The following is an 11,676-nucleotide window of genomic DNA, read 5'->3' on the forward strand; positions in this document are numbered from 1 at the left end:
AAATATTTATAAATTATATTAATCTTATATTTAATGAAATATTTATAAATTATATTAATCTTATATTTAATGAAATATTTATAAATTATATTAATCTTATATTTAATGAAATATTTATAAATTATATTAATCTTATATTTAATGAAATATTTATAAATTATATTAATCTTATATTTAATGAAATATTTATAAATTATATTAATCTTATATTTAATGAAATATTTATAAATTATATTAATCTTATATTTAATGAAATATTTATAAATTATATTAATCTTATATTTAATGAAATATTTTAGTATTTTAATGTAAAATTTGATCGTGATCAGGAATTGAACTCGGGTCGCATTGTAACAATGTGGATAGTTCACCGCCGACTCCTTAACTTATGATATTCTATATAAATTAAAATTTGTCGTTTCGTCTCAATTATTTTAATTATAATTAAAATTTTATACTGGGCGGGATAGAACCGGGATTACGTTTTTAGTAAATAACTCTGAATTGCGGAGATATCTTTAAGGGTTGCCTCGAGAAATTAATACCACTAGGGACAATTCTTCCGAGGAGAGGTATATTTTGGCTTGCCAACTTGTTTTTCTAGGCTAATACCTAAGGCACCACCTTAGGCCTAATTCATCCAGTGACGTCTAAGGCCATTAATTCTGGTGGCTGGGTAAATGTATATATATACAAAATTTATTATTTTCCATGGTAGAGATATAACTTAGAATTTAAAATTTAATTCTATATAGAATAGAATAGAATCGTGTTTATTGTGCCATAAAACAGTTTTACAACCTTCAAGTTATAACACATTATACAACTCTTAATACAAATCGCTGAATATAACAGTCGTTGAAAAGTTAATACAAAACATAGATTAAGTTAAAATTTAAATTAGGTGTTTTGCATAATCGTTATGAGGAAATGGTGTTCAAATCATTAAAAATAAAGGTCGTAAAAAATTTAAAATTAGTATATAAATTTAAACAGTAGCAATCTTTATGCAGCCCTAAAGGGTAGGTTAAGCGGTGTTAACATTCAGAGTTTATTTGTAAAGGGGGATCATTGTTATTCGGGGAAAAACAGCTGCTTCCATAAGCCGCACACGTTAACGTAAAAATTACCTCGGACCTCCCTCTACCTCGTGGCAAGTTCAAAGAGTGAAATGTCTCCCCCCCCCCCCCAAGATGCAAATCTAGAAAGGGGGCCCCCGCCCCTGACACATGTTCGTCCGAGAGCTACCGTGTTATGAAGAATGTCGTTTGTTGATAAGCGCAATATCGTCCTATAATAGGTGGGCCTCCACCATCGGGGTACAAATGGAAAGCTCCAGCTTATTTGGGGGTTTGTGATTCGCCCACTGGGTCACGTGTTCGAAAGGCCGGTGGTCACTCTTATCTTAACGAAGTTAAGACATTATCTTTACCAGAGTTTCATTTCATTTTGTGCGCTTCTTCAAAGCAGTTCTCTACATTTCGAGTCTTTCTCAGTCAGTTAATTTAGTGTTCGTTTTGTTTAAATATTTTTGGCAAGTGCCGACTTCTACCTCCTAGAGGTTTTAAAGAAGCCGTACTGCGCTAGTTTTAAATAAAAACATTTCGAGCTAGTTTATATAGTTAGTTGGCTTTTTTCAAGCTTTTTATTTAGTACCTAGTTATTTTTTAATAAAACTATATTAGTAGTGTCTGTTTTGTTTTAAATATTTTTGGCAAGTGCCGACTTCTACCTCCTAGAGGTTTTAAAGAAGTCGTATTGCGCTTGTTTTAAATAAAAACATTTCGGGCTAGTTTATATAGTTAGTTAGCTTTTTTCAAGCTTTTAGTAGCTAGATATTTTGAACCAAACTATTGGTGTTGCCGAGGGTGGTACCATTCTTAAAAATAGTTTTTATAACACCATAGTGGTACAATTTTTAAAAGGCGTTATATCTGGAGTTTTTACTTTAAGAACTAAAACCAGAATGAGTTCCCGAAAGTTTATGTCCGGGGCCCAAAAACGCCAAAAATTTAAGAGAGAAGCGAGCATAGTTAGTAGTAAGAAAGACGCAATGGAACAATTTCTTCAACCGTCAGCTAAAATAAATAAACTGAATTCAGGTTAGACTCTAGGTTTTACCGAGACTGAAAACATTAAAAAAATGTTGTTGACGTTTTACCCAATGTCGATGTCAGTCCGGCTAAGGAGGTAGTTCTAAATTCTGAGTTAACGGTAATTTTGGTAGAATCCTCTAATAGAGCCTCGAGTGCAAAGATAGACAAATCAAACGTAAGACGATTAATTGCTTTAGATATTAAGTTAGATAAGGATTGACTGCCCGTTCAACCTAACATCGCTTCTTTGCCCAAAACCCTAATGGGTGGTAAAAACTGAGGCATCAATTCTTCTTGGTACACCAAATGCTCGAATATTCTGTAGCAAACGATAAAGTTTATTGTTTTTGTTGTCGGCATTTTTTAGGTGGTAGAAATACGGGATTTATTGAGGGGTTTTCGGACTGGAAAAATATGGCCAAATAGTATGTCAGGTTGATCAGCATCATAAAACAGACGTTGCTAGAAATAGAGATGTATTAGTTGCTCACGTGCAGATAATAGTACTGTGCGCCCAACAAGATCTCGCTCTTCGGGGGCATAGGTCGGACGATGAAAATGGGAACCGGGGCAATTTCGTAGAAATTTTAAATTTATTAAAGAGAAATTGTCCCGACTTAAAAGCCAAGTGCGAAAGTATGCCAAATAATGCTAAATATATACATAGCACTGTCTAAAATGAGCTGATTAACCTTAGTGGAAATTTTGTTAGGCGAATGATGGTAAAGGAGGTTAATGAATCAGGTGGTTTCTTTTCCGTAATTGCCGATGAGACTAGATATAATGCGGGAGTAGAACAGCTGAGTGTTTGCATTAGGTATACTAGAAAGGAAATTGGCGTAGTAGAGCTATTTTTAGCATACACAGATTTGCATAAGTTCGACTCTGAAAGCATCAGTTTGGCTATAATTACCCTTTTGACGGAGAATGAACTGATAATTGAAAATTGCGTTGCTCAGACTTATGATGGGGCCAATGTAATGAGTCGGCACGTAAAAGGGGTGAGGGTTCAAATAGACGAGGCAGTAGGTGGAAATTGTCCGTACGTCCATTGCTATGCCCATCGTTTAAATTTAGTTTTGGTTGAATGCTGCTCCAATATAATCGCGGTTAGGGAATTACTCGGACTAGTTCAAGTGATATATAATTTCCAAAGCAATTCAGTTATTAGGAGTGAATGTTTTGATAATTCTCAAAAAGAGCTGGGCTACGAAATAGTTCTTAAAATGCCGCAAAGCTGCAACACTAGGTGGTGGAGCAAAAAAAAAGGTCTTCATTACTTCAGAAGCAAATTTGATTATGTTCTATTACAATTGGAGAACTTGGTAGAAAATGGTAAGCCCGAAGAAGCTGCCGAGTGTCGAGGGTACATATTGCAATTACAAAACTTAACTAACTTGATTTTGATTACGGCTTTAGATGAAATATTAGGTAATACCAACTCCTTGTTCGAGAGTCGTTCTAACTGAAGCTATCGCTATTTTCAAAGCTACCATAACTACCTTAGAGGAAGTAAGGAACCCCGAAAAATTCGACTTAATTTGGGACGAAGCTTCTAAGTTAGCAGAATCCGTTTTTATCACGGTTCCCGATCGCAACACTGCACCTTTAGCTTTAAGAAAACGAAAAATAATCCCTAATCAAAGACTAAAGCATGGTGTGGTAACGTGTACAACAGGAAACCGAGACACTGAAGCAAAAACCTTAAATGAACAGTTGAGATCAACTTACTACCAAATAATCTACAAATTTATATGATAAATGAAAAACCGATTTTTTTAAAATAATAGCCTAATTAAAGGAATAACTGCGTCTGACCCCGACTCGGAAAACCTTATCGTAGAAAATGACGTCCTAGCCCACTGCCAAATATATACTCGCTTTGATTTCGACTTAGATTCATTGAAAGGTCAAATTAAAATAGCCAGAAATTTAATAAAATCGAAAAATTTGAAAAGCGTAACAGACTGTTATCACTATCTAATGACGATGGAAGGTGGCTTTCCCGACTTAGTTAAGTACTTTAAAGTTGTTCTGTGTATTCCCGTGGCCAATACTATTTCTGAAAGGAGTTTCAGAATAGAATTGAAACGCGTCTACGGACAACAATGCGAGAGGATAGACTTTCCAACCTGGCCACATTATCCATTAATCGAGATTTATCGAAACATTTAAAGGAACATCCGATGTTAGTGGTTGATGAATTTGGGAAGAGCTCTAATCGCAGAGTGTCATTCATTGAGTAAAACGACTTTAATATTTAAAATAAGGGATTATTGGAATTGGGGATATTTGATATCTAAATGTTTGTTAAACTGGGGGACAAGTGAGAAAAAATTATCGATTGAAATGATTGCGTATAGAGGGGGGCCTCTCAATTCATCGGTGCCTGCTTGGGAAAAAATCCTGGCGGCGCACCTGATCACAATCGTATGCTTATAGATAACTTAAACATTACTTTAAGAAGAAACAATTTAGTGATTAAAGGTCTTCAGGATAGTGATCTAGAGGATAAAACCACACTTGTTACAAAGGTAAACTATGTTTTTTCAAATTTGTTTTCTTTGAATAATATGGTTAAACCTAATCAGGTCTATAGAAGAGGACAATTTCAAGTTAATAAGAATAGGGTTGTCATCTATAAAGCAGAATCATACGACATTAAAATTTAAGTGGGGTGGCGGAGTGGTTAGCACTTTCACCTCGCAGCAAGAGGAGCCGGGTTCGATCACTGGGTGGAAACTCGGAACAACTTCTGCTGCGTTGAGTTTGCAAGTTCTCTCTCCACTGGTTTAAGGGGTTTTCCCCCGAGCTCTTCGGTTTCCCTTCTGTAAAAACTTGTAGAGGTTAACGGTAATAGTGAGTGTAGGGAGCTGTTGGCTCGCGAGGCATGAAGGGCTTGCCCCTGTAGAAACATATAAGTAGCCAAAATATACCAAGTATAAATGTTGTAAAAAAACCCCATTGTAAAGAAGGGAGGCGTTCGCTGAGTCATTGGAACGGGACGGCCGAAAACTCGACCGTCCGGTGAACCAGCGGGAGCCACCTTCTACAACCCCCTTTTTATCTAAAAAAATTTCCACGTTGCTTGAGAACGGTAATAGTTAGTGTAGGGATCTGTTGGCTCGCGTGGCATGAAGGGCTTGCCACCACCCTCCTACGTATTGTAACCCGGCCACCTGTTTAAAGGCAATAAAAGTCGCAAGATGACTTGGGCCTAAGGCGGTGCCTTGGGTATTAGCCTAGCTGATTATTATTAAAAGCAATTTTTTGTAAAAAGAACACTTGTATTAACTAGGCGGGACCGAAAGGGTCACAAATTTAGCGCAACTAAAAATGAGCTAATGTAATCTGTTTTAACCATACCATATTAAACCTTTTTATTAGGTTTTAAAATAACTCCAATTATTCAGTCGGCTTCAGAGTTTTCAAAATCAGCTCTCCCACGGAACTAATTAACAGTCACCATGCCCCTCCTACACTTTAAAAATGGTTGGGTAAAATATTTTTTGACCAATTTTGAGTCACTTTTGACCCAATTCGGGTTATTACTACTTTTTTGGGTAGCTGGGTTTCACAAAATTCCACCTTTTCACCAGCAGCTTTCCAGACTGTTATAATAAGCCATAGCTCTTAAAAAGCCTTAGATTTGGGTCTTTGAACTGGTTGCTTTGTGAAAGCAACAAGTACTATTAATCTTCTTTCCTATTAGGTTCCGTTAATAATTAATCAAAGCGAAGATTTAAAGTGCCCTACTTGAAATTGACGTAATGGTACATCAGAGGCGAGCTAAAGTTGAAAGCGCTTGCTTTTTTGAAAATCTCCCACAACGAGCGCGCGCTTAAATTTGAAAATCATTGTGTTTCACTCACAAGAAGACGACCCGAGCCGGTGAAAAATTGTAAATATTTTAAAATACCAAAATAATAAAAAAAATTATGCAAATTAACGAAAAAAATCAAAATTGATCACATTTTGATCAATTTGAACCAAATGGGTGAAATTGAACCGATATGGCTAAAATTGGAAATCATTTTTCTGGAAAACCATGCGAGGTAACTCGACAAACAAGGTAACGTTGTAAAGGGTACAAATAGTAGTGTAAGTCGTTTTAATTTCAGGTCGTCTCTATGTGCGGTTATGGCGCTATAAAGGGGCAAATTCGATCCCTCCCTTCAATTTGTAATATGGTTATTAAACGCGCTTATGTAATAACGCAAAAAATCATTTTTCTGGAAAACCATGCGAGGTAACTCGACAAACAAGGTAACGTTGTAAAGGGTACAAATAGTAGTGTAAGTCGTTTTAATTTCAGGTCGTCTCTATGTGCGGTTATGGCGCTATAAAGGGGCAAATTCGATCCCTCCCTTCAATTTGTAATCTGGTTATTAAACGCGCTTATGTAATAACGCAAAAAATCATTTTTCTGGAAAACCATGCGAGGTAACTCGGCAAACAAGGTAACGTTGTAAAGGGTACAAATAGTAGTGTAAGTCGTTTTAATTTCAGGTCGTCTCTATGTGCGGTTATGGCGCTATAAAGGGGCAAATTCGATCCCTCCCTTCAATTTGTAATCTGGTTATTAAACGCGCTTATGTAATAACGCAAAAAATCATTTTTCTGGAAAACCATGCGAGGTAACTCGACAAACAAGGTAACGTTGTAAAGGGTACAAATAGTAGTGTAAGTCGTTTTAATTTCAGGTCGTCTCTATGTGCGGTTATGGCGCTATAAAGGGGCAAATTCGATCCCTCCCTTCAATTTGTAATATGGTTATTAAACGCGCTTATGTAATAACGCAAAAAATCATTTTTCTGGAAAACCATGCGAGGTAACTCGACAAACAAGGTAACGTTGTAAAGGGTACAAATAGTAGTGTAAGTCGTTTTAATTTCAGGTCGTCTCTATGTGCGGTTATGGCGCTATAAAGGGGCAAATTCGATCCCTCCCTTCAATTTGTAATCTGGTTATTAAACGCGCTTATGTAATAACGCAAAAAATCATTTTTCTGGAAAACCATGCGAGGTAACTCGACAAACAAGGTAACGTTGTAAAGGGTACAAATTGTAGTGTAAGTCGTTTTAATTTCAGGTGTTCTCTATGTGCGGTTATGGCGCTATAAAGGGGCAAATTCGATCCCTCCCTTCAATTTGTAATATGGTTATTAAACGCGCTTATGTAATAACGCAAAAAATCATTTTTCTGGAAAACCATGCGAGGTAACTCGACAAACAAGGTAACGTTGTAAAGGGTACAAATAGTAGTGTAAGTCGTTTTAATTTCAGGTCGTCTCTATGTGCGGTTATGGCGCTATAAAGGGGCAAATTCGATCCCTCCCTTCAATTTGTAATCTGGTTATTAAACGCGCTTATGTAATAACGCTAAAAATCATTTTTCTGGAAAACCATGCGAGGTAACTCGACAAACAAGGTAACGTTGTAAAGGGTACAAATTGTAGTGTAAGTCGTTTTAATTTCAGGTGTTCTCTATGTGCGGTTATGGCGCTATAAAGGGGCAAATTCGATCCCTCCCTTCAATTTGTAATATGGTTATTAAACGCGCTTATGTAATAACGCAAAAAATCATTTTTCTGGAAAACCATGCGAGGTAACTCGACAAACAAGGTAACGTTGTAAAGGGTACAAATAGTAGTGTAAGTCGTTTTAATTTCAGGGGTTCTCTATGTGCGGTTATGGCGCTATAATGGGGCGTTAATGTAATAACTGCAAATTCATTCTGTTTCGCCAAGTTCGATATCATTTCTAAGAGTAAGCTTAGTTGTACCATTCAAAATTTCAAGTCAGTTCTGTAACGCGTATTATCATAAAGGATATCGTTATGCTGGGATAAGAAAATTTCATAAAATATAAAATAATTAAACAAAATTAATTTCAATAATGTAAAAATAAAAGATATTTTATTTTGAATATTTTATATTTTATAATGTATAAAAATAAAAATAATTATTGATATTTAAATTTATAAGTAAAAACGTTGATTTGTCGATTTTACAAAATATATGTTTAGTTTCGACTTTCGGTTTCAATATTTTATATTTCGTTCTGTGGGAGTCCAGCGATATCCAGAGAATAAGCAGAAAACGTCTTTTACTGCTTTCCCCCTTTTTTTTCTGGCAGATTGACGGTGGTTAACATATCACCTATATTTCTTGAACCCAAATTAGTTGTGGTTGAAGTATTGTTGCCAAGTGGTGACACAGACACAGTTTCGGGTATAATCGGAGTTTTAACATTATCTTTGACTTTTGAGGCTCCAAAGTTTTGCAACACAGCTTCGTGCAAACCAATTGTGACCTTTACCTTTGGAGTTGTGTCCAATTTATAGCACAGCTTAGGTTTAAGTATTGATACGTATTCCTAACATTCGAGGAAATTCTTACTTGGAAAATAGTTACATAATGCTCGGAACTTTCATACTTACGGATGGCTTGTGGATTGGGTCTGGAAAATCACTTGTCGGGCCGTTTCCACCAACAAAATGCTTCGAACATAAATATGTATTTTTGTTTACTCGTTCTACAGAATAGTCATCTCGTCCTAACCAATTAATCCATTTACTACACTTCTCAAAGTTGGTTTTTGGTTTAGGGAAGGGTAAAAAATAAACCCCACCTATATAGTAGTTAGTTAGTGCATGATGGGAATGGGTGCAATAGAACACGTGACGGACATAGACGCAAAGAGTGTTCAAACCATACTAAGCTCTCTGGGGAATATAGTTCGACAATAGTAGAACTCGTGAAGATGACATGGTGTGAATTATTTCTTTTGGACTGTAGTACAATAATATTGAATTATTTTCTAGTATTTTGGACGTTTTTTGACAAATCATTTTCGAGTTCTTCCAACATACTTCGGGATCCGGGGGAAAAGTGGGGCTTTATTGAAAGAACAATTTGTGCCGTGAATTATATGAAATTATTAAGTGCTTCCTATATTTTAGGCTGGAACTCCTATTAGTCTCCCATGTCTGATAACTATAGGTAATAACAAAAGTGAGATAATTACTAAAAAGTGTGACACTCCCTGTACTTTCCTATGCTAAAGGTTTCATGAATGTTCAACTCGAGATCTACCACATATCAATGGAAAAACCTGGAAATATCAGGGAAAACGGTTTGCATATAGTTGTATGATGGGCATTTTTAAAAATTTCGTGGTAACTCTCACTCCACCTCATTCCAGTTTCTAAAATTTTAAACTCAAACTCATCTCCTCTAACCACCTTAAACTAATTTTGTATCTCATCTCACCTCATCGAATTTCGCTAATTAATCTAAACTCGCGCACACTCCAGCTAGTTTTGTTGAAAAATCTGATCTCATCTCACGCTCTTTTCCGTTTATGCACGGACCGTTTATAAGAGGACAGGTTATCCATGTATTTTCTCGCACCCCACCTGCTTAGCTTTGTAACGGCCAACTTTTCAAAGTTGGTAGTACCAGTGGAACCTTCAAGGCCACATAATCTGTAGGTATTTTGATTTCAACATGGCTCGCGTATCTAAAAATATAAACGGCAAAGACGTTTTAAAACTAAAAAAAGATATTCACGTGGACCATTTTTACCAGAAAAGGTAAGCTTTATATAATCTACTTTGTCAAACTTGAATTATATTGATAATCGATAATCAAAAGCGAGTTTTTTGGAGTTTCGCTATTAAGCCTTGTCTAATTCTTGGTGTGTTTGATATTTCAGACTGCTGGTAAAAACCATATCAGACACTGGAATTGTAATTAACGACATCAAAACAGTAGAACCACAAATTATTGTCGAAGAATACATAGATCTGGATCTTACATTTTTATTGGAAAATAAAATAAATGAAGAGGCAACTCCGGCTTTAAAAGCTTACCCCGATCAAATAGGAGGTGCTATTCCTTTGAGAGAGAAACCTACAGCTAAGGCCACACGTAGTACTTTGATACGTAAGCTTCAACTCTTTTTTTAAAACAATACATAAAAAATGATAAAGCTGTGTTGAATTATTTAATCTAGACTTTACAGCCCATGAGTTCCAGGCTATAATAAATCAAAGCCTCCAAAACTTTCAATCTTTGGTAACGGCTAATTGCAATGATGATCATGACTTGCATGTTGTAATTGAAGAACTTATTTGCATAGGGAAAGGGAACAGTGCTCCATACTGGGATATTGGTCATGAAACTATTAGTATTGCATTTGGTGATATGAGTTCATCCAAATCTTTCTGGGGTCCCGCACAGAATTTACACTCCGATAAAGAATTTTTGAATGAGGCAGTCATCTATATTACTGCACTTGCACCGCCAGTAAGAATATCTAGGTTTTATTTAGTTTCATTCAACTAAGGTTCTTTTTTTTCAAAGATATTTATATACATTTCGCAGTTTAGTCGAAGATTTTGCGCATCAGAATTTCTTAGGTCATTACTGAATTTAATTAAAATTCATATGTTTAAAAATGATTTACCAGTTAAAAATGCTGAGAATTTGGCACCTTTAAATAAACAATGCTCTAATAACTTAACCGAAGCTTTAAGGAAAAAGCAAATATTATATTATGTTTCTGGTGCAACAGTTAAAACCATATGCAAAAGTGTCCCAATTCAATACGAGCTAACAGATGCATTGGCTATCAAGGGCCCATTTGAAAAAATTAAAATTTATTTAGAAGAGGAACTTTCCGATATCTCAGTCACAAAATGGGTAACTGAGAATAACAGAGGTGGGTTACTTTATATTAATAAGGCTGCCTTTGAACTTTTTGAGTACTTAAATGAACTTGTTGAACAATTTTATGACGGAAACAAAAAAATCTTTATGGAAATTAATTTTAACCGTAAAAATATTGCAAAAACAAAAGTTGAAGAAAACGGCGAATTTAAATTTAAGTGGGATAGTATAATTTCTAAGTCATTAGTACCTGAACATAAAAAAATGCCATATTAAGTAAACTTGTTGAAAGTTTTTTGAAACTTAGAGAAAAGGGCCTAATGCTATACCTAAGAGCAAAGTACTTTGCAAAAGAAAATAAACAACAGAAGGGTGCTCCTTCTCTAAGAGAAGGTCTAAAAGATTTAAATAATCATAAGTAATATTTTCTGTGATAACGGACTGTTTTTAAACGGTTCATATTGTGATAAGTTTTGTACAAGTTTTTCATTTAATTAAACTTAGTTCCTATTTTTCTCGAACGTTGGTTTAATTTATTTAAATAAAAGTTGGATTAAATTATACAAGTAGTAGTTGTGCTCAAACTTTACTTTAATGATAAACTATAATAGACACAAAAAAACTAATTTGGTCATTTACATTGTGTTGCCTGTTACAGGAGCTTTTATTTGTAAGTCTAAGTTGATGAAATAATCAAGGTTTTGTCCATATAATACCACATCTGGATTAGTATTACCCCCTAGAGAACCACGCTGTTTACCAAACTCCTGTTCTAAGCAGTCTTGATTAATATGGGAAGTTAAAACAAATTTGGCATTTTTGGATAACAGGAAACGTATTATTCCAGGCACAGATTGAGCTATTGAAAATGAATATTTAAGATAACAAATCCCAAAATTATTTTGG

At 35.2% G+C, this 11,676-nt stretch overlaps 2 protein-coding genes across 2 annotated transcripts; both read left to right on the forward strand.

Annotated features, from left to right (window-relative positions):
• Positions 1-2,815: 2,815 nt before the first annotated feature.
• On the forward strand, positions 2,816-3,565 carry LOC149963196 (zinc finger MYM-type protein 1-like). Its single transcript, XM_090165026.1, has one exon. The coding sequence runs from the start codon at positions 2,816-2,818 to the stop codon at positions 3,563-3,565; it is 750 nt and encodes a 249-aa protein (XP_090021152.1).
• Positions 3,566-9,606: 6,041 nt separating this feature from the next.
• Positions 9,607-11,101, forward strand: LOC149963197 (uncharacterized). The gene is made up of 4 exons (XM_090165034.1): positions 9,607-9,692; positions 9,815-10,044; positions 10,115-10,407; positions 10,486-11,101. The coding sequence occupies exons 1-4, from the start codon at positions 9,607-9,609 to the stop codon at positions 11,044-11,046; spliced, it is 1,170 nt and encodes a 389-aa protein (XP_090021160.1). The 3' UTR covers positions 11,047-11,101.
• The last annotated feature ends 575 nt before the right edge of the window (positions 11,102-11,676 follow it).

Source organism: Leiobunum rupestre, chromosome 1 (assembly GCF_980474605.1).
Source record: "Leiobunum rupestre chromosome 1, qqLeiRupe1.1.hap1, whole genome shotgun sequence".
NCBI classification, from domain to species: domain Eukaryota; kingdom Metazoa; phylum Arthropoda; class Arachnida; order Opiliones; family Sclerosomatidae; genus Leiobunum; species Leiobunum rupestre.

What these genes read in the sequence shown, in the direction of transcription:
- LOC149963196 (XM_090165026.1), top strand. Translation starts at nt 2,816, where the DNA reads ATGGTAAAGGAGGTTAATGAATCAGGTGGTTTCTTTTCCGTAATTGCC.
- LOC149963197 (XM_090165034.1), top strand. Translation starts at nt 9,607, where the DNA reads ATGGCTCGCGTATCTAAAAATATAAACGGCAAAGACGTTTTAAAACTA. An exon ending in GACCATTTTTACCAGAAAAG is followed by an intron (nt 9,693 to 9,814) that starts GTAAGCTTTATA and finishes TTGATATTTCAG; the next exon opens with ACTGCTGGTAAAAACCATAT. An exon ending in TTACTGCACTTGCACCGCCA is followed by an intron (nt 10,408 to 10,485) that starts GTAAGAATATCT and finishes TACATTTCGCAG; the next exon opens with TTTAGTCGAAGATTTTGCGC.